The 23800-nt window shown below is 35.0% G+C and overlaps 1 protein-coding gene across 3 annotated transcripts; it reads left to right on the top strand.

Moving 5' to 3' along the window:
* The first annotated feature begins 2119 nt into the window (after nucleotides 1–2119).
* LOC141456966 (uncharacterized) lies at nucleotides 2120–23503 on the top strand. 3 transcript variants are annotated; one of them, XM_074133409.1, is made up of 5 exons: nucleotides 7399–7567; nucleotides 13974–14183; nucleotides 14281–14550; nucleotides 17271–17317; nucleotides 23313–23503. In XM_074133409.1, exons 1-4 carry the CDS (start codon nucleotides 7433–7435, stop codon nucleotides 17301–17303), a joined length of 648 nt encoding a protein of 215 aa, XP_073989510.1. In that variant the 5' UTR covers nucleotides 7399–7432; the 3' UTR covers nucleotides 17304–17317; nucleotides 23313–23503. The 3 variants fall into 3 exon arrangements, with proteins under 3 accessions (XP_073989511.1, XP_073989510.1, XP_073989509.1); XM_074133410.1 differs by lacking the exons at nucleotides 7399–7567; nucleotides 23313–23503 and adding an exon at nucleotides 2120–2259 and having other exon boundaries at nucleotides 17271–17423; XM_074133408.1 differs by lacking the exon at nucleotides 23313–23503 and having other exon boundaries at nucleotides 7402–7567; nucleotides 17271–17424.
* The last annotated feature ends 297 nt before the right edge of the window (nucleotides 23504–23800 follow it).

Below are 23800 nucleotides of genomic sequence, written 5' to 3'. Positions count from 1 at the left end.
AATTGTGGATATCGTTAAATATATGAGCATAATTCAGTTCAGGACGGTTACACGGATAGTTTGTAGGTTTTGAGTGGGTTGTAAAAAGAATTATATTAGACATCATACAAGAAGTGGGGGCGGCTGTGGAAGGAAGGACATGGCCGTAACGGGGGGGGGATGGAACAGATGAGGGTAATAAACTGTGTGTGTAGTCATTTACATCGTAGTGTACATGTGTCGGTGAGGAAGCGGAAGAAGAGAAGAGTTGCTGTCTCTCTAACTGGAGAATGCTGGAGATGACTTCCAACTGTATGAGAATGTAGCAAAAGAGATGTATATTCTGGCTCCGTTTTTTCTTTTTACAGTAGCCGCAGTGGCTTACATCTATTATAATGCCACAAAGTGTAACTTACCAAACACATATCGTATTTATAATTTAGATGCTTTGTTATAACCAACCGCTGGTGTCTTGTACACTCCTTGTGCGTCAGTTCTGTAGCCAAGAGACATCCACACTCATCTTGCAACAGAACGCAGAGGGGGTACCCATACCCCAGCTTCAGTTCTTCCACTTCTTTGTAACAGATATAATGTTTCTTCTTCCATGAGTAGAGGGTGGGAAGGAAAAGCCCCCGCCTGCAATAACTCCCCTTTTGGTGCCCCTCCCCCCAATGAAAACCTTGGCGTCCATCTGTGTGAAAAGCATCTTGCTAGGATAAATATTTTCACAGCAGTTTTTCCTGCTTGTTATGACCGTTATTTCTTATCCTTTGACTATCTTTCTCACTCACTCTTTCAAAGGAAATTTATATTCTGTATCTTATGTCTCTTCTCTTTTTTTTCGCTTTAAGGAAGTGAAGGATATATGAGATCAGTTTGTATTTTTAGTCAACATATACTTATACTTGGTCATCGAGTAATAAGGAAAATATGTCAAGGAAAACCCTTGTGAAACTACAAATACGCTTGCCCATGCGGAAAAATTATTTTTCATTTATTAAAAAGATAGCTTGGTAGCTTTCTGAAGGTATATTTTAAAAATGGGTTTTCCTCAATCGAAATAAACGCTATTATAATCAGCACATCTTTGGATACAAGAGAATGGTCCATTTATCTTGTTACAGTAAAAGTTAGATCTACAGAATTAAAGGAATTGCAACGGATATCATTTTTTTTAGTGTAAGGCCGGTCTTTCTGGTGATCTCGAAGCTAAGCTCTCAAGCGTCTCATGAACTGCTTCATAAGATTTATTTTCAGCGTTCTCAGAGACACTCGCATTTCGCACTACTACGATGAATTGACTGGCTTTTCCCATGTCTATCACCGCCAGTGTTTGTTGGCTTCATTTCTTTTCCAAGTTATCCAATCTCAAAGACCATCTTATACGTATTTTCCAACTCTTCAAGTTCAAATCCTTGATCCATTCTCGCAGTACTAGATCTTGTTTCTCTGATCTCTATATTCTCACACACCGTATTTCATTCCTTTTCCAAGTCATCCAATCTCATAGACCATCTTATATTTTCCCAACTCTTCAAGTTCAAATCCTTGATCCATTCTCGCTAAACTAGATCTCGTCCCTCTGATCTCTATATTCCCCCACACCATACTTCATCCTTTCACAAATCTTTCTTAAGATTCGCGCTACCTCTCTCTGGAACCTCTTACCATCATCTTTTCACCATGCTCCTAACCTTTCCATCTTTAAATCCCTTCTGTTCAATTATCTCCTTTCTACAGTAATGTGTAATGTGTAGCCAGGTGACGAAATCTGAAGTTTAATGTAAACCTTAAGCACAGTGAAATAAAGCAATGCCTATAATTTCAGGCAGGCTATACGTCCAACTACCAAATTAGGTTTAGTGGATGGGAGGCGACTTATAAACAAACATACTTTACTATAAATTTCTCATATTAAATAAAACCTCAAATAAAATCCAAGGCCTAGAGACCGGGGAATCGAACCCACTAAACCAACAATACATCTTAGCATTGCGGGTCTAGTCTCTTAACCGTTCGGATATCGTAGCGCCTTAGAAACCTTCTAAATATTGTAAGCTAAAGCCTTTGTGAATTTCACTCCAATTTTTCATTATTCGTAAGGTATCCATGGAACTTTATGGAAATATTACTTAATGAAACCATAGTAAAAAAATATAATAAAAATAATTTGAAGTTTTTTTCTAAAAAATAAAAAGTGATTTCTTTAGCTATTTTGAGAGGGATTAACAAATTTCTGGTGACAAGATCATAATGAAAGATATCCTGGAAAAACTGGTTTGTTTCATTCATAATTTCAACAATTTTTTAAAAATATATATTATATATTGGCTGGAAATACCAGCTGGAATAGTAATTGAACTTTATAAAAGCATTCGACAGTGATCCTGTAAATAAGATTCAATAAAGGAGGTCGAACTTGCCAATAGTCTGGGCTCTTTCTTAAATTGAAGATTAATATTACATTTGCCCTAGCTTCTTTTAAAAGAATGCCTGTGTATGGGGGCTGGAAATAGATTCCAGAACGACTGGAATGTATAGAACGCTGAAGATTTTAACTTCTAAACTTATATTAAATATTTATTAAGAAATATTTTCACCAAATATTCGCTAATGTTAAATTTTCTTATCAATATTTTGCTTTTTAATTCATTTTATGGATACTTTGCTTGGTTTTAATGCTAAGTTAGGTGGGTAGACGGGAATTTAGTGTTCACAAAATGTAGAGGATTAGCCTAGGAGTTAGTGGTTACAATTTTGGAGCCTAAAAGAGCCTTTCTCTTACGGTAAAATGCTTCAACAAAAATGTAGAACTCAACTTTCTCTCAACATAATTCCTGTAGTAATGAGGAACAAAAGGCGCCACGGTAGCCGAGCGGTTAAGAGACTAGACCCGCAAAGCTAAAATGTATTGTTGGTTTAGTGGGTTCGATTCCCCGGTCTTAGGGCCTTGGATTTTATTTAATGGTTAATAAAAGAAATTTACAGTAAAGTATGTTTGCTAGACGCCTCCGTCCACGGCACCTAATTGGTAGTTGGACGTTAAGCCCCTCCTGAAATAATAGGCGATTACTTTACTTTTTTTTTTTACTTAGGAACAAATTTTCCCTATTTTTCCCGCAAACCCAGAATTTTATCAATAGGTTTAATCTGTAGTAACATTAATTACTATTTCAAGGCAAAAACCTTAGCCTAGTAAGTGCTAACTATAGTTATAAATGAATCTTCAATCGTTGAGAAACAGGACAGATCTAACATATATCTACAGCTAGTACAATATGGAATGGACTTACCTGCTTACTTTTTTGTTAAGTTATGGTCTTCTAAGTTTTAGAGGATATATTTAAGCTTCAACAGTAATATTTATTTCTAATCTAGTGATTATTATAACCATTTCTATCAACTTCATTTTTATACCAATTTTAATTATTTATTGATTTATTAAGAAGTAAATACTTGCCATTTAAATAATCTTTAAATAGAAGCTATTTCATTCAATTATACTAATACTTATTGTTGTTTTCATTTTTGTTATATCTGAAAGGTTATTCTACTTAGTTTACACATTAACTTCTTTATTGTACTCAAGGGAACTAAGTCCCTGAACATAATAAACGTTCCTCTTTGTAAACGTACTGTGTGTATTGGGAATGAGAATCCATCACTACATGACAGTAACGAAATAGCAAATCAAAGCAACAGGTGCTAAGACTGTGGCTCCTCTCGGGCACCCCCACTCACCCCCCAAAAAATAAGTACCAAGTCCATTACATCTACTGGAAATGTCATGACTAATTCCGTCTCTGTGCGCTGCCAAAGGGTTTGTTTTCATTCAAAATCTTGCCAAGGGCTAAAGAAATAATAACTGGCTAGTACTACTTAGGCTTGTGGGAGGGCTATCTTGGATGAAAGAAAGGCGTGAAAAGAGGCGTGGATTGTGAGATAGAGAGAGAGAGATGAGAGAGGGAAAAACTTTTAACACGACAATACAGTTTCCCCAAAATGGTGCTTTAGCACTGAAAAAATAAAAACTTGGGTATTTAAAATAGAAATTTGAGACTGGAATTTCATGAGAAATTTTACGCACCTTCCTAGAATCGTAGACTCAAAGATGGTAACTATTAATTAGGAAAACATGTTTTTGACTAAGTGCATTGAACTGCATAGAAAATTACATGCATTTTTTTTACTATAAAGAAAAAGTTGACATTTCAGTCAAAACTCCTCCGACAGATACTCCTTTCTACGGTGGACTAACCTCACTCTTCACAACGACCTCAACATTCCCTTCATAGGCTAACTCGCCAAGACGAAATACCAAAAATTCCATACTACTCTCTCGACTAGCTCTAATCAATCCTCTTGTACTGTCTCTCGCCTTCTCTGACATCCCTAATGCTCCTCGCCGACTGAATCGCCAGTGGCCCCGCGATTTCCTTGTAGTCTGAAGACGTTTAGGTCTTTATTCTCCTATCTCTCCTCTCTCCTCCTCACACTCTCCTCCCCACATTCTCCTCTCTTCTATAGAGAGTGCTACCGCTGGGTAGTTTCTCTCCTCCTGCTCTCCTCCCGCACCAGTTCATCACTCTCTCCTCACATTCTCCTCTCTTCTATAGAGAGTGCTACCGCTGGGTAGCTTCTCTCCTCCTGCTCTCCTCCCGCACCAGTTCATCACTCTCTCCTCCTCACATTCTCCTCCCCACATTCTCCTCTCTCCTATAGAGAGTGCTACCGCTGGGTAGCTTCTCTCCTCCTGCTCTCCTCCCGCACCAGTTCATCTCATTCACCTCCTATTTACTTATTGTATACATCTTTTCTCGCACTTACGAAAAATCTAAAAGAATTTATCTAATCTAAACTTAAGTCCAAATTTTTAGATTAAAGAATTATGTTCAGGTTGCAGGCTGCTGATGATTACATGTTTCTGTACAGTTGTGTGGTGTGTTAAGGCGCTTAATGTTACCAAAGGAACGATGAAAAGTGTGAAAAATTAGACCACCAACTCATTTCTACCTTTTCGATTTCCCTCAAATTTGGAACAAAAGAGTAAATATTTATTCCCTAACAATATAAAAAGGGAATGGCGTAGAAGTAGTGCTAAGATTTTGTCCTGTTCTTTCATTCTTTGACCTTTTTTCTTTTTAACTGTTGCATTTTTTCTGGATTCCATTGTTCATTCCTAGATTTTAATAACATATTACTAATCCGCCAAGATGTGTCTATAAACAGTAAACGGGGCACTCGTTGCCTACTTTACGCGGATGATTTAATACTTCTGGCAGACACGCCAAGGGAACTACAAAAGAAATTGAATGCACTCCATAAGTATACAATAAATAATGGTTTGGAAGTTAATGTAAATAAAACAAAAATTATGATCTTCAACAAAGGTGGTAAGCGAAGCCAAAAATCACAATTTTATTATAATAACTACAAATTGAACGTAGTTGATAGTTTTAATTACCTCGGAATTCTATTTCCAAGCACGGGAATATTTTCCAAAACATGCACTGAAATGATAAACAAATCAACTGCAGCCATTAGTAATGTTATTGGTATATTAACTAAATCTAAATCATCCAGTTGGGATACGAAAGATAAATTTTTCGAAAGTTTAATACGATCTGTGCTCGTTTACGGAGCGGAAGTGTGGTCACTACGGTATCTAGAACAGATAGAAATTGTGCTCACTAGGTACTTTAAATATGTGTTTCACTGGCCAGCTAGTACCCCTAATTATTTTATAAGGTTTGAACTAGATAAAAATAAAATTAGTAATATTATATTCAAGTTAACTTTACGCTGGTACATAAAAATTTTAAATATGCCTGCTAATAGATTGCTTAGACTTTGTTTTGACAGACAATTGGAATTAGAAAATGGGCCTAGCTCTAATGAAACTTACAATTGGGCATCTCAATTAAAAAAACTGTTTGTATTTGCAGATCAAGAGTGGTTATGGTCGAACCGGGATCCCAGTAGCATTAAGAACAATATGAATAATATGTTAAAAAAGTTTGAAAATAAATTAAGTTTTGACGACTGGGAGAGAACCAAAAATTCGACTTATAACCATTTATATTTTCACTTGAAAACAGTGCCGGGTATAGAAGAATATTTTTATTTTCTAGTTCCAATTAAGGTAACACGCCTCATCAGCAGAATTCGGCTGATGAACTTTAAACATATAACTTTTTCTATTGACGATATTCATTGTAAATGGAACGCTGAGGATATCTGTACTTGCTGCAACTTGAATTTACCGGACGACCTTTTTCATTTTTTCTTGACCTGCCCTTTATTTGAATCATTAAGGTTATTACATATAAATCAGTACTTGTTGGATGGTAATGGCCTGATTGGCCTCCTTAAAATAGATTCTGTTAATAAACTTTACAATATTTATTACTTTACAATTAAAGCCTTAAAAAGAAAATTGTTAATAGCAGATACCCTTAGGTATGTTTTATAAATTTAAGTCAGCTCCATACTTCAAATTGTACACTTTATCAAACTTTCATTTATTTACTTATTTATTTACATTTATTTATTCACTATTTTCTCTCTCTTTCTCAATCTGTCTGCTTTCCCTACATTTCTATTTGCTATATATTGAACTCCTCTATAATGATTGTAACTTATATACAGAAAAAATAAAATAATTAGGCACAGGACAGATTCACCGGTAAAGTAATTAAAAAAAATAAACTAATTCTTTTAATAAAGTGATGATATTTATTTATTTATTTATTTATTTATATTTTTTTGAATTTCGATTTTTCTTATATCTAAATTCGAGTACAGAAAGTAAATTTAATAACATTATTAATTAGGATCTTAAATTAAATAAGTTACGAGATTCTTTTTTAAAATCCAACTGACAGAACTCTAGCTCTCTATTTACCCTACTGCTAAAATTGTTTTCTACTTCATTTCTTTTTCTAGAATGCCTCGAGTAGAGTTTGCTTTTTAGTTTCATTGTTTACTTTAAGTTTAAATTAATTATTTTACACTATGTATTTTTAGTATAAATTTTTGTTACTTCCTTTCTTTTACTATATTTTAAGAAATGTATTTTTGATTTAAAATTTAATCATGTATTCTGTGAACTCCTCTGTAACGGTTTGTACAAACTTAAATACAGATAATAATAATAATAATATTCCCTAACAATATAAAAAGGGAATGGCGTAGAAGTAGTGCTAAGATTTTGTCCTGTTCTTTCATTCCTTGAACTTTTTTTCTTTTTAACTGTTGCATTTTTTCTGGATTCCATTGTTCATTCCTAGATTTTAATAACATATTACTAATCTAAGACTTTCAGATTTGTTTTTTGATTTGTACTTCTCCCAACATTTAGTTTACATATTATCGTACATTGATAAAAATGTTTGTAGATAGTACAACTCCTTTGTTATCCCTTGGAGGGGGCATTGAAGTTTCCATATATATGTACATATCCATGGTGCAGTTTGCCAAACAATTATTTAGTCTTCCGTATTGTAGGGTAGTAGTGGTTTATTATTTTCCACCCAAAATGAGACAGATCATTATACTTACTGTTGCAGTTTTATTCATAGTGCAGGTACACAACTTACTTCATATTTATTTTATTTTTTATTTTTTTGATAATTAATACATAAATTCATTCAATTAATAATAGTATGAGTAATATTTATTTATTTATTTATTTATTTAAATCATTTATTTAGTTACAATCAACGCATTTTGCGTTATAAGCAACAATGATAACAATAAATAACATTCACTCATATCAGAATGGAGAAGTTACCCATCGATAACACTCCAAAAAACATTCTACATTCTACTGACTCTCTTCATCAGAGAGGAGATCGCGAGACCACACTGTCTTTTAAGACTGTCTAGGAAGTGTTGTCTGGAAATGTTCTGGAAGATAGATGTTGTACAAGTGGATTGTGATGTGTTTGAATGTTAAGATAGAATTTTCTGTATCGTGTTTTCAGCCACTTGTGTTGCACGAAAGGAATGTTCAAGTCTGTGTGAATGGTTTGATTGGTGACGTAGAAAGGAGCGTTTACTGTAGAGCGAAGAATTTTAGATTGCAAGGACTGGATCCTTTCGCAGATTTGAGCGTTGGGTTGAACCCCTACAGTTCAATGCCCAGACTGGCTTTAATATTAAAACTGTCCGGTAGGACAGTTGTATAAGGGTTGATCATCAAAAACTGTAGGAAAAAGCGTAACGTTGAAAAACACCCAACTTTGACAATTTTTTTCTCTTTTTCTATAAAAGATAAAATTCCCAAATTTTCTTTATAATGTAGGGCAAACCCTCCTTTATAACTGTAATTTTTTTGCAACAACCTAGATCTGATAGATTTTGAGAAAAAAGTTGCCGAAAATGTGCAAAAACGGCATTTTCAAAAATTGTTGTTGTTCTTGTTCTTGTTGTTGTTGTTGTTGTTGTTGTTGTTGTTGTTGTTGTTGTTGTTACCTTTTTTGTAAACTGCGTAGCGCCTAAACGCGTGAACCGATTTTCATGAATGAGGTGTCATTCGATTCGGAATTTTATGTAGATGTGCCTTTTGGGGGTCTCGTCGCTGTACATCGAATGGGAGAGGAGTTAGCCCCCTTTATGTAAGCCCCCTCCAAAATTATTATTACTAATTACTCTGTAAATCTTGGCCCGATTTTGATAAAATTTGGTAGGGTGATAGGGTTAGGGCTCCCCTACATAACATTAAAGCGACGATCTAATCTTACACTTGTTAAGAGGAAGTATAGCAATCGTTTCAAATTATCGACACGTGAACTGATTTTCATGAATAAAGTGTCATTCGAATCGAAATTTTGTACAGATTTGCATTTTAAAAGTCTCGACGCTACGCCTATAAGGAGGGGAGTTTGCCCCACCCAAGTAAAGCCCTTTCTAAAACTATTATTACCAATATTTCCATAACGCTTAGTCCGATTTTGATAAAATTTAGCACGAAGAAGTGATTAAAGGTCCTCTACGTGGCAGTGAAGTGCCATCATGCTCTTACACCTACTAAGAGGAAGTCTTGCAACTGTTAAAATTATCAATGGGTGAACCGATTTACATCAATGAATTGTCGTTCGATTCAAAATCTTTGCCTCTTTGCCTTTTTGGGAGAAGTACTGTATTCGCAGTTTGTTTTTCTTACTCCTCTTAAAAGGAAGTACTGAAATCGCAGTTTAATTTTGCTAGTTACGTACAAATACCTTCCTATTTTATTCAAAACGCTTTCTCAAAAAAATTGTTATTGAGGATGGCAACTATAATCATTCTTTATAAAGATCTCTCCAGTGGTAGTTACAGTTCCGACTTAACACCTTTTCAGGTTATAATGATAGAATTGCTTATTCCAAATTTTAAACAAATCTGTAAAGCAGATATGTAACTTCGCAAAATAGACAAAAATGAAAATCTATCCAAAAGGTACAAAAATCTCCTTAACAAAAACTTACAGTTTTAAAAGTTAAGTATAAGGGTTGATTAAACGCCAAAAGGTACACAAATCAGCTAGTACCCAACATTTCATTCATGCTTAGTTCATATAATTTAAGTAATTTTGCTGCATTAACTTTTCCTTCACATTTTTTAGAATTTATTAGATATCACAGACCCTTATGCTGGCCAGTTCATTCATAATATTATTTTGTTATAATTATGATAAGATGTATATTATATCCGTTTTTAAATAGGTACTTTATTTTAACTCTATTCCGAATTATTCTTCGGATTTAGCTTTAATTTGCCCTTTATTCTGAGATGTCACATATATACGATATATGCAAAAGTAGAAAAAGACAAAGTTAGAGTCGGCTACTGTTTAAATTTGAATCACGGATTTAAAAGAATATTTCAGTCTTGAATTCGTCTTACCGAAATATTCGTGAGCACAAATAACACACAGTTAATAACAAGTAGATTATTCAACATTATTTATTCATTTCTCAATTGTAATTTAATTTAGACCCCCTAATTTTACTTATAGTAAAATACTGGAATAATTAGATGTCCTAAACGTATGCATATCTCATTTATTTTATATTACATGTATACAACATTGTGGGAAGAACACCTAGATTGAGAATGTAATTGAAGAAAACCATATTATTTGCGATAAAGCCAGATAATTATTACCTTTAATTATAAACGTTTGGCTACTACATAAAATAACAATTACTTTAATCGAAGAATGAACTTAAACAGACGATTTAAAAAAATAAATAAAATAAACAAAATCATTGATGTATGTTGATGTAAGCATTTTTTCAAAAAGTTTTTGAATTTTTTAACCTGTAATTAATAGTTTGATTATTATAGATTAATATTAATAGATATTAAAGTCAATCTACAGTGCTACTTGAACAAATATTTTGTAGATAAATATGGCCAGCATAAGGGTCTGTGATATCTAATAAATTCTAAAAAATGTGAAGGAAAAGTTAATGCAGCAAAATTACTTAAATTATATGAACTAAGCATGAATGAAATGTTGGGTACTAGCTGATTTGTGTACCTTTTGGCGTTTAATCAACCTTTATACTTAACTTTTAAAACTGTAAGTTTTTGTTAAGGAGATACTTACATATATAAGTCTTTTGTTGTCCAGAGTGAGTTTTGATCTGTTGTCGAGTAGTCTTTTCAGTTGTCCGAAGCGTCTGTTCTCTTAAGTCGTATAGTAATATTTGAAAGAGAAAAAAACGAAAATTTGCACGATTATAATGCTTCCTTTTTTAAGCTGTAGTTCCCACTTCCGTTCAATTTTGTCCAAAAAAAAAAAAATGTTCCAGAGAACTGGAAACACTGGAGTAGATTAAAAATGGTTACAATATTTTTTTGGATGCTACAAAGCTGGTTTAATTTTGCGATATTCTGTTGAATTACGAGTACTTAAATTTTTTTTATTTAAACGATCTCAAATTTCAAATCATATAATATTTCAGAGAAAGCGCGATTTGCTCAATATTGCTTTGCCATTAAATTTTCTGATCAGGCTGTGGAAAACGTTGGAAATGAATGTTTCATTCATGGAAATCCATTATTTTTCTAATGCGGAAATAGAATAATAATTGAATACTTCCTTTGACTACAATTTTCTTTCATGGTAACTACGGAATGTTGCAAAAAGTGTCAATTTATGTACATTGATGTTTCAGCATAAATATCCGCTTAGATGTCCCCCGCCTGAATCCACAAATTTGTGTTTAAATAGATATTATTTGAGCATAAAAACGAAAACTTCCTTTTATATCTACACATTTTATTTGATTTTTTTGTTCTTTTTCAAGAAACTTTGATTAATAGCCTTTTTGGAGGGAATTGATTGGGGGAATCATTTAAGGAATCGCCAAATTGGGTCATTTTCACTACCATTATTTGTTTTGCGATGACAGGTCACAACCTTCACACATGAAGCCCCTTGAATGATTTTTCTAATCAACTTCCGTTAATTTTCCACTTGTTGCACTTTCTATTTATAAACATCGATCTTAAGGAAAGTATCTGTTTCCTCTAAAGTCAATATTTAGTAAAAATTCGATGTATAAAGAAAAATAACTCTCGTGCGTAGAAGTATTTAAAATTTTATGAGTCATAATTGGATTTTGATTTTGATTCCCAATTATTTCTTCCTGTTTTTTTTTCTTTGTTTTTCGATTTCCGGTTTTTGTACTTACTTATTTAATTTTCATGTGTAGAACGTTTAATCAGAAACATTGTTTTTTCAAATTCAGTTGGATTTAATTAAAATAAATTCATTTTTATTCTTTATAATTTCAATTTTACTCGAACACGAAATATGTTTGCTCTTTCACTGGTCTTTCAAATTGAATTTTGGTGTAGGAGAAAAAAAATGGTTCTCCCACTAAACGTTGTAGATCTACTTGTTAGTCGAATGAGTTTATAAAGATTGGAAAAAAATAAGACGTAAAAACAATTTTTGATAAAATATTAATAAAGTGAAAATGTATTTTAGAGGAACGTAATAAGAAGTTTGAGCTATTCTTGTTCCCTTAGTGCAGTGGTTCTTAACCTTTTCAAAGACGCGGAACACATGTGATTATTATTCTCGCGGAACACTAACATTAAAAAATTTTAAATTCGGTATTTAGCAAGAACTTAAAATTAATGAATAATGCTGTAAAAGACCATGACTTAAAAAGATCGGCCAGCTTTGGTAGTGGAAAATTCAAATTTAAAAAAAAGGAACGATTTTTTGTTTTCCTATCTTTCTTAAGTTTCTAATTTTCAATGAATTTAAAATTGAAACTTCGCGGAACACTTGGACCATATTCGCGGAACACCGGTTAAAAACCACTGCCTTAGAGTGTTGTCCATAAAAAGCCAAGACAAAAAAGCTCCAAGCTCCTTGGCAAAGTAATATGTTGGTAATGGCTACAAGCATCTGAAATGTCACAATAATCAAGGGCAGTGCTTTTTCCTTTTGTCCTTAACATAACATAAAAGGGCTATCGTGATACATGAGTTCATTTTGAATATAGAATTGCCTGCCTGGAAACCTAGGATTATCCGAATTGGCTTGCTAGAATCCTAGGATTATCCCGCATTGTCTTGCTGGAATAATACCGTGGTATATTTTAGAAGGATTACCAAATAATGTACATTTCATCCTGCGCAAGCCTGGGGGTTTCCGTTACCCTTTCTCCACGGTTTTGGACAAAGGCTCACTTTTAACTGCTTATCCATTATCTAAAATAATAATAATAAGATAGACTTATCTTCATAGATTATGTGGTTTAAACGGTTTTCAGACATCTTTTTTTATTTGATCAATGATAATTTTGTCAGTTGACTGTCAAATTTGTGTACATAAAGGATAACAGTGAATTGTGAAAGGATTTATCAGTAAAATAATACCATTTCTTCTTCTTTCCTTGGCACTACGGCCCTTGTAGGACCTTGGCCTCCTTAAGCAGATTAGACCAGCCGTCTCGATCTACTGCCTTTCTTCTCCATTGGTGTATCTGCATTTTTTGGAGGTCATCCTCCACATCTTGTAGCCAATGGAGTCGCGGTCTACCCCGCGGTCTTTTCCCCCCAGGATGCCCTTCAAAAACTTTGCGTGGGCCTCTCTTCCACGATCCATTCTTTCTAGGTGCCCCAACCATCTCAGTCTTCCGATTTTAATAGTGGTCACCAAGTCTGCATCCTTATACAGCTCCTTCAGCTCGATGTTCTTTCTACATCTGAAAACTCCATTGTCAGCTATAGGTCCGTAGATAGTTCTAAGGACCTTCCTTTCCCAGTAATTTAGTCTACTTTCATCGGCCACCGTCAGCGCCCACGTCTCCGAGCCATACATAACAACCGGTCTAATAATCGTTTTATAGATGACCGTTGGCGTAGGGAGTTGGCGGCCCCATCGCCCATCCAGTTAGGATGCAATCAGCCTCCTGTAAGGGGTGTCTGCTGCATGCAGGCACAGGGGAGCAGCGCCCCCATGGGTAACCCTAGCTCAGTACACTATGCACACTCACCAGAACAGTACTTAAACCACATGATACACTACTACATAAGCACATTAACATAATACATACCCTAGGGCTACCGTCCCTAGGAAATCGTCCCGGATGGGAGAGCATGTTTGAAGGCTCTGAGAAGGCAGTCCCTTCATCAGACTCGGGCGCTGAGGGCCAATCACCCGCTCGCCTTAAATAAAACACGATTACGTATCCTAAAACAGATAATACCATATAAATTGGGTTAATCTTTAACAATTCTCTGATAATTAGAACAAAAGGGATAAGCTCAGTGATAAGTGTGGATTTCAACGTTAAATTCCCTGGTTCGAATCTAGCAGCTGGTCGTTCTGTTTTACTATTGCTAGCTCACCGTATGGTGATGGACTGTCTGGAAGCTGGTTGTGCGCTTAAAATGACCTCAGAAGTTGGCGCCGCTTAAATAAAAAATAAGCAGCATTTTTTCAGTGGTTCTTAATTATTTATTTTTTATTAATTCAGAATGGCAAAACTGAACAACCAAAGGGTACCGTTTTCCAAGATGTAGTGCAGAATACTAAAGAATTTTTCGATGGAATTGGCAATCAGTTAAAAGAAAAGGTTGGACTATCCAAGAATCCTAATGGACAAGAAGTTGTCAAAGTATTTAGAGAGCATAATGAAAAATTGGCCCATAGTTTGAAGGAAACAGGCAGGAAATTGGAAGAACAGGTAAGAGAAGTAAATATGGGGATCTTTATTCACTAAAATTTGCTTTTCTTGCCATTATTGAAAATTAAGATAATTTTTTTCTCCTCTCTGTTTTCAGTTAAAATCCAATCCTGAAGTACAATCCATTGTACAGAATGTTAAATCCCTATTCAACGAAGAAGCAGAAAAATTGAAGAAAGCCTATCCAACTGTAGTGGCCAATACAGAAAATTTGGCCAAATCAGCCCAAGCAACTTGGCTATCCATTACCAAAGAAGTGGAAAAGTCTTATAAAGAATTTAATAAAGCCGGTGGCAGAAGAGAGGAAATAGACAATTATTTTATCAATTTATTCGATAAAATCAAAGCAAACGCTGGCGAATTGGAGGTAAGTTAGATGCAAAAAGAGAAAAACTATATTAATCCGAAAGAAATTATTGCGAAAGAAATGCAAGGAGAGAATGGAGGAAGGAGCAATAAATGAAAAAAAAAACCAAAGACAAAATAAAAATCCACCATCATGTAAGTCAGATAACAAGCTCAACTGCCAACAACAAAGTACGATGAAAAGCTGTGCGAAGTTCTTTACTAAGTTATTTTGTTGTTTTGGGAAGGGAACAAAGTATTGTGCAACATAATAATGATTGAAGTTCTTTGTTTAATGGAGTTAAGTACTAGGGGCTTAGTTATTGCAGTTTTCATCTTATCCATACATTGAATACTTCCCCCCCACCTGAAAGTAGGTATTGGAAAAAATTTAATGAGAAAAACTAAAAAATTTAGGTAGATAGGGACGCTAAGCCCAGCTGAAACGGATACTAAATTGTGATGCCAATTTAAGGGCTTGCAACTAAAATTGCATTAGTACCACAATATATTTTTGGTTTTGCGTTCCTCCCTTCAGAAATCACTTAGCTACTGTAAAGCATTTGGTACCATTTATATTTCCCTTTCAGTACATTTTAGTGGAAAACTCCATTTTCCAAAGGAGTGCTACAAGAGATGGCCGGCTACTAAGTGGCATTGCTTTTCCCTGCCATTACCACTTCCTGCTTAGAATTGAATGATCTTCTTTGGAATCATTCTGTTTGGTACCTTATCCTCCAAAGAGATTCTTAATAAATTCTCTTTCATAGAAAAATACGATTAGAAGAGGAAATGTGTTTTCCAGGAACTTCTTTTTGGAAAATCATTTAGCAGGAAGATACAAACTATCTCCTCATGCTGATTAGGATTCAATTCAGAGTTTTGGTAGATGTTACAGACTGGGCACGCTTGGCTAGGAATTGAGAAAACCGATGTACCAATTTTTTAAGTTAGATTATGTGTTAATAAGTCCGTACTTTTCATAATTAGTAGATTATTTTATTTAACTGAAGATACATTTCCTTATTTAAAAAAAAGAAAAAGTATTTCATATTAACCATTCTTATAAAAAAGTTGTTTCAAGTAATGTAATGCTTATTTTTTCAAACATACGTTACTAGAAAGTTCTCACATTAACCATTAAATAAAATCCAAGACCTACATCAGGGGGATCGAACCCACTAAACCAACAAAACATCTTAGTATTGCGGGTCTAGCCTATAACCACCTAACATACTTTACTATAAATTTCTCATATTAACCATTAAATAAAATCCAAGACCTACACCAGGGGTATCGAACCCACTAAACCAACAATACATCTTAGTATTGCGGGTCTTGCCTATAACCACCTAACATACTTTACTAAAAATTTCTCATATTAACCATTAAATAAAATCCAAGACCTACACCAGGGGAATCGAACCCACTAAACCAACAATACATCTTAGCTTTGCGGGTCTAGCCTATAACCGCCTAACATATTTTACTAAAAATTTCTCATATTAACCATTAAATAAAATCCAAGACCTACACCAGGGGAATCGAACCCACTAAACCAACAAAACATCTTAGTATTGCGGGTCTAGCCTATAACCGCCTAACAAACTTTACTAATAAATTTCTCATATTAACCATTAAATAAAATCCAAGACCTACACCAGGGGAATCGAACCCACTAAACCAACAAAACATCTTAGTATTGCGGGTCTAGCCTATAACCGCCTAACAAACTTTACTAATAAATTTCTCATATTAACCATTAAATAAAATCCAAGACCTACACCAGGGGTATCGAACCCACTAAACCAACAATACATCTTAGTATTGCGGGTCTTGCCTATAACCACCTAACATACTTTACTAAAAATTTCTCATATTAACCATTAAATAAAATCCAAGACCTACACCAGGGGAATCGAACCCACTAAACCAACAATACACCTTAGCTTTGCGGGTCTAGCCTATAACCGCCTAACATATTTTACTAAAAATTTCTCATATTAACCATTAAATAAAATCCAAGACCTACACCAGGGGAATCGAACCCACTAAACCAACAATACATCTTAGTATTGCGGGTCTTGCCTATAACCACCTAACATACTTTACTAAAAATTTCTCATATTAACCATTAAATAAAATCCAAGACCTACACCAGGGGAATCGAACCCACTAAACCAACAATACATCTTAGCTTTGCGGGTCTAGCCTCTAACCGATCTGCTATCGTGGCGCCTCTGTTTTTAAGTTTAAAATTATCTCAATGTGTACAGAATTCGAGGTCAACGGAAACGTAATATTAATTGGACTTTTTAACTTGGAACGAGTCTGAAAAATAATAATAATATACTCTCAGGGAGTGAATTAGTTCAGTGGTAGCGTACTATATTCTCATGTGGGTGATCCCGGGTTCGAATCCAGCTGTTGTTTCATACGATTTTTGTTTCCCTGAAGCTTCTTACTGTACGATAATGTTGCCTGTAACCGTAGACCAGCAGTGTACTGTCGAACAAAATCTCCGGTCGCCAATGACCCTCACTTGTGGCGCCTTAAATGAAAGAGAAAATTTTGAAATACACGCTCGAGTAAAATATAATATATTTCCCGCGGTAAATCAGTACATGATGCGCAACATCGTAATTCAAATAACAAAACATTATTTTCTCAATTACCAAATAAATAACAATATTCAGACTTTTTTTTCCTTCAATGTTTGATTTTTGTTTACACCTGTTCTAGGCCAAAGTAGAGAAGCTGACAAGAAAGAACTGAAGAAGACTGAATATGTTAGTACAGATTGGTGTTCTTGAAGATAAAAACTATCTCTCTCTCTCTTTTTAATTAAAAATAAAGAATAATTTTTTTTCAATGAGAACGCCTGCAAGTTCATTTTAAAACTCCTTATGATGGTCGATGTTTTGAAAGTTATATTACTTATTGAAAGTTTGGAATAGTTGAGTAAGTTTAATAAGTTTAGTTTTGGGCCTGGATGAATCCAGTAAACCCTTTTAATGTTCTTAAATATTGTATAAACCGTTCATTACACTGAAGAGACAACTATAGGGCGGAGCTTAAAGCTTATTTTTTGGAGATCACCTCTCCCTAAAACCAATTTTCCTTGCAGTGTGCTTCAAATAATGTTAGGGTTTTAGTTGGTCAACTAAAATCCTAAGGATTGTTCATTGTTTTTCGTAACTTAATTCATTAATCCGGAAGGAAGAAGGAATAATCCCAATTTCAGTCATGATTATTTTTTAATTTTTGCCGAGCTCTCCACCTAGGGACTAGGTCATCTTCTGAGCTTAATGCCAGTATAATTACATTTTATATTTTTACATTGTTATTGTAATCTTTCTTCCTCCTAGAATACTTGGTTTAAGAAAAAATGTGAAAAACAGTAATATCCTTCTCCAGATTCGACAAATTTCGTTGCAAATCTTAACATTGGAAGCTGTAGTTAAGTTTGAGCTTTCTTGAACCTTTAGATAACTTGTTTACCTAAAACATAACCGCTAAAAAACGTGTTAAAATATAGAAATGTATTGTTTGTAGTCTGCAGTTGATTTAGACATGTGAATTTATCGAGAATGTACGGTACTATTTCCATTACTTCTGGGTGTCTTCTACTTATTTTATGGTCCAATGAGGTCCCTTAATCCAGAAATTTCCCAATAAAAGCTGCGCCTGTCCCTAGTGATTAACTCCCTTGACCTTACGTCTACTACTAAAATAGAAGTACTTCTGAAGGCAGCCATTATTCGGTTACCGTTTCAAAGCATCCCTTTTCAAGAATTCGAGCATAGGATCGTCTTGTAAGCATTTTCACTGTTTTCTTCCAATGATTATCGTGCATTTTCAAACTTCAATTTTAAAAATAAGTTGTAACCAATTTTTTTTTTCTTTTAAATGCCGAAATAAGGGGTTGTGGGGCCAGAAAGGTAACGTCATGACTCCTTACTAAGCTAGCCAGTCAGCTCGTTCAAAACTCTAATGTCCCACAGTAACCTGGCATCCATTGTGAGTATACTCGGTTTCCCTTAGTCAAGAAGATATTGATGTGATTTTTGGAGGTTAAGTTCGTGTTCTAACAATCCATTTAGTAACCCTCTCTGGTTAATGCTAAAAGAACACTGGAGTTCCGTTTGGTAAACCCAAGATTTGGTCGTGAGTAACTCTTGTAGAAGTTCACAAAGTGGTTAAAAGTTGTAATTCTTTTTTTTAGGCTTATATTTCGCAAGATGGCGGTGATAGAAAGACAATCTCTTCGGACTGGAGAAAGAGAAAGAGCTACTACTTCTAAAATTCTGTTTTTATTGGGAGCTAAAGTTAATATCCCTTTATATTCCTGCTTAATTCTCTCCATTACATAGAATAGAAAATAAATTTATTATTCTGGGACAATTATCCTCTAAGAATAAAAACTGGTACAAATAGAGGCCTTGACAGTTTGGCCATTGATTAAACAGAAAATATACGTAAGTATTTACAAAAAGTGAAAATAAAAATAACAGCAGAAATTAAGGAAATAAATTAAAACAATTAGAATTTCGGAGGAAGCTGAATAGAAAGGAGATAACTAAATAGACGGGATTTAAAGATGGAGAGGGTAGGAGCATGGCGGACAGATGATGGCAAGGAGTTCCAGAGAGAGGTAGCACGTATAAGGAAGGATTTGTCAAAGGATGAGGTACGGTGAGAGGGAATATAGAGATCAGAGGGGACGAGATCTAGTATTACGGGAATGGACGAGGATTTGAACTTGAGTTGGAAAATATAAGATGGCCTTTGAGATTGGATAACTTGGAAAAGGAATGAAGCCAAAAATTACTGGCGGCAATAGACAAGAAAAAGTGTAATCTATACATCAAAATTTGAACCTCCTGCAGATTCTCTGTTTATAAGTTAGGCGTATCAAACGTGTGAAAATTGATTTTACAGGAACACCGGACTAATTTTTTTAGAAATTTTCTTACGTAATTAGTTCACAAAATGTGCACTTCCTGTCCAACGTTTGCCATATATACGTCATCTTATGAGTGCTTAAAGAAAAGTAAAAATATAACGAAAACTGTTGAAAGTTATTTAGTGAAGTTAATGTAAATATTCAGACTTTTTAAATATTGCCAACTCTACAATTGTGTGTATTGCAGCTTTTCCAGCTTTTCCTTCCTCCCTCTGTCCTCCTTTCTTTCTCGCACCCCCAGCCCCGTCAGTAACCAGTTGAATTATTAATGGAGTGACACTGATAATTTATGTTGCCAGCATAGCCAGGTGTTAGTAATTAGTCACAAGCTCTGCTGACGTTTAATTTAAAAAAGTTACCATCAGTTTGGTAGTGGAATTGAATAGCAAAACTCTTATAGCTGCTGCTGCTGCCAGATGCAACAAAATCATTCATACTTTTATATACTATAAAAATCTCTTCATTAATTAACACTTCAACTTGTTCTATTACAACCAAAAAGAAAAAAAATAAAGCTAGATAATTTACTTCAGATAATTAATTTATACATCAAGATTAATATACATAAAATTATTGATTATGGATTGATTAAATCTCTTTTGAAATGTGAAAATATTCAACACTCTCCATTTTCAACTTCAATTTAAGCTGCGTCAAGGACACTTAGAAGAAAGAAGCTGTCCCAGTTTTGGATCTTCACTATCTCAAGCTTAGCTTGTAAATACATCTTCAGATCTTTCCCAGCTTGGAAGTTGTGGAAAGACAGGTGACCAAAGACAGATCCCTCGCAGTTGGATTCAGAATATTATGGGGCTAAATCAAGGTTTGACTTTTCAGTATAGCTCACATCACGAGGTGTGACTATTAAATAAAGAAACTGATGCTGCTACAGAAAAAACTATGCATGCACCAAATCTTAACGACCGACAGCTGTGCAGCCTAAAGCCTTCTCTTTTGAACCGCAGCAACTCACGTCTTTGTAGAGAAATCTGTTTGACCGGAACCGTCGTTTGTGTAAGAGGTGTTAGTTTCGTTTTGCCAAAAAACATGATACAACACATGTAGTAGAGCAACGAATTGTCGTGAAATTTCACATGAAAACTTGATAAAACCGAGCTACTGAAACTTATCTTTTATTAAAAGAAGTTTATGGTGATGAATGTTAATTACGTGCGCGAGTTTTTGAGTGATTCAAGCGTTTCCAAGATGGCCGAGAAGACTTCGGAGATGATGACCAACCGGGTCGCCCTTCCACGTCCAAAACGGATGAAAATATCCATTATAATTAATCAACATTACTAATAGTGAGATGCTTGCTCAACTCCGTGAAAGAGTAAGGAAAAAACGACCCGATTTGTGGAAGAACAAGTCACGGGGTTCTCTCCATCAAGACAACACGCCGGCTCACAATGCATTGTCTGTCAAGACGCTTCCCTAGCCAAGTAGAAAATCCCAGTTTTAGGCCATCCGCCTTATTCGTCTGACCTGGCCCCATGTGACTTTTATCTGTTCCCCAAAGTCAAATCTGTATTAAAAGGAACACGATTTCGGTCCGTTGAAGCTGTGAAAGAAAAAGCGGCACGCGTCATGCAGGAGCTCACAGAAAAAGACTTCCAGCACTGTTTTGAACAATGGTAAATTCGCATGGAGCGTTGTAGGGATAGGGGTGTATATTGAAGGTGATAATAACTAAATATGTATAAATTTAAAATAAAATGTTTTACAGCATCAGTCTCGTTATTCAATAGCCACACCTCGTAGGCTAGTTCCGAAAAAAATCGTTGGACAGAAAATTATTTAATTCCAACAATTTCATCTTCTACGCTTAGCCAGGAAGTCTTACATGCTTTCAGATGTATGGGAGAATCCTTAAGGCTACTGAACTAATACTGTACAGAAATCATGAAGCGGATTGGCGGACAACATAAAATGATCTTTCTAGCGTTCGTTTCCGGTGTTTTGGGTTAACGAGGCAACGTGACGGTTGATCACTGGGTATAGGAGAAGTCGTCCGTACTGGGCAGAGAGCTGGTAATTCATCTTGGAAGAACAATCCTAAGGTGAGCCGCTTGAATCGTTTCGAGAACTTCGTAAAGGAATTTTTTTTTTTTTTTTTGGCATTGGCTTCCGCCATGCAGCGAGCATCGTCTAGGTGCTTATCACTAGAATATCACTCACTCTCCATTCTTACCTACAAATACATTCGCTTCACACATTCATCATTCTACTATATACCGCTATTTACATAAACTACTGCTAATGGATGGAGCAGCACTCTGTGCTCCTGCCATCCTTCTCGCTTAACCAAAATTAAAATCACGTAATCCTTCTCTAAGCATTTTCTTCCATTCATTCTAATTCGGCTATAGCTTTTAAATACTCTGCTATTGACTTAAGCACATAAATGTTGGTGGAGAATATAATGTCTTCGTAGCGAAATGGTGCATCTAAATTCCTGTATATGTCGTCAAACATTCGTTTCCTTTCTACCACATAACGTGGACATATCATTATTACATGTTTGAAATCCTCCTCCTCATTGCAATCTACGCAAAGAGGAGACGTAAAGGAATTGTTGTTCATTCTTTTTGGTGACTGATTCATAGTTTCAATAGGATGAAAAAATAATTGCCATTTCAGTCGTGATACATTTATTCTGCCGATCTTTCGACCTAGCGACTAGGTCATCTTCAGGGCTAGTTTACAAAGTAATATTTTTACATTACAGGGTTGGTGTGTCTTCTGTCTTGTCTGTTCATGGACTGAAAGGCACACCAACCCTGTAATGTAAAAATATTACTTTGTAAACTAGCCTTGAAGATGACCTAGTCCTAGTCCCTAGGTCGAAAGCTCGGCAGAATAAATGTAATCACGACTGAAATGGCAATTATTTTTTCATCCTATATTCGTAAAGGAATTTTCAGCACAAATCTCTTCCATTATAAGGAAAATTGGACTAAAATTTAGTTAATATTTTGGGGTTAAAAGACTAGGTGCTGTAAAAGTTTGTCTTTATTTTTTGAAGTTGAAAAATATTAATTACAGAATTTTTCTTGTCTTTAGAAACAGGTCTAAGATTAATATTTCCTCTTTTTTGTTGTATATTTTGATAACCTGACAGTGGGAAGAGTCTGCGTTGGAATATGGAGTTCATGGTTCTCTTTTTTTATCTTCAAGATATTAAGAAGTGGCTGCCGCTAGGTTTTGGCATCTCATTTCATCTGTTCGCAATAACCATCTCTACTGTCTACTGCAGAAGTAAGGGCTACTGTACGTACAGCCGCCAATGGGATAAGCGTTTCTTGTTCGCCGGAATAGGAAGGACTACTAGCGGGGGAATGACTGTTGTTGTGGTGAGGCGATGGTACAATCTCTTACCGCTCTCTCTCTCTCTGTCTCTTGCTAGCTCATATTCTCTCTCATTCTTTTCCCTTTTATTAAAATGTTCTCAGGTGTAGGGTAGAATAAGGAATAAAAAAGGACAAAAGGGCTTTGTTGTACCAGTGTGGAGGTTTGGGTTTCAATTTCTGGTTATCCAAAACAGGCATGCCTCCTTTGTCCCGTGCAAACTTCACATTTCATCTTTTTGTGTTAAAGTCTGAGTCTGTAGAAAACTAAATACTTTCAACGGATGAAAATAAATGTAGGTAATATTCATTTTTAAATATAACATTTACACCGCATTTATTTTTGGCGATGTAACTCCCAGGACTTCCTCTTTACTCCATTTTTTTTCTTTAAAACTCAGAATTTATACTGTCAAGTTAATGGTTTCAATGTTACTCATGTTAAATGTAACAAAATAATATATTTACTAGGTTATGAAGTGGATTCTGTTCCTGAAGTCACAGCAAAGTACTACTTGAGGCACTCCCTTCAAAGGTATAGTAGATAAGGACCTCCCCTCTTTGAGAGTTTCAGCCATTTTTGTTACGAGGAGAACTCCTCTGTTTTCAACTTGCTAAAGATCTCGAGACAGCGTTGAATTCACTGGAGTACGACAAGTACTTAAAAAGTGTAAAGTAAGTTTTAAAAATTTTAAGAAAATCTGATAAAATGAAGAATCCTTACATTAAGATCGCAACAGTAAAGTAAAATAATCGCCTACTTTTTCAGGTGGAGCTTAACGTCCAACTTCCAATTAGGTGTCGGTGGACAGGGGCGGAAGCTGGTACTTTACTAGAAACAATTTTTTTTCTTCTCACAAAAATAAAAACTAGCCAAACGCGAGATTCGAACTGGGAGATCTCCCACTTACAAAGCCTTAGCTCTTGACCAACTAAACCAACATCTGCCCCTTAAGATG

The sequence above is a fragment of the Rhodnius prolixus genome, unplaced genomic scaffold (genome assembly GCF_049639745.1).
Source record: "Rhodnius prolixus isolate KJV_2025 unplaced genomic scaffold, Rpr scaffold_10, whole genome shotgun sequence".
In the NCBI taxonomy this organism is placed as follows: Eukaryota; Metazoa; Arthropoda; class Insecta; order Hemiptera; family Reduviidae; genus Rhodnius; species Rhodnius prolixus.
The sequence above is the reverse complement of the archived record's forward strand: the minus strand, read 5'-3'. Positions and strand labels throughout refer to the sequence as shown.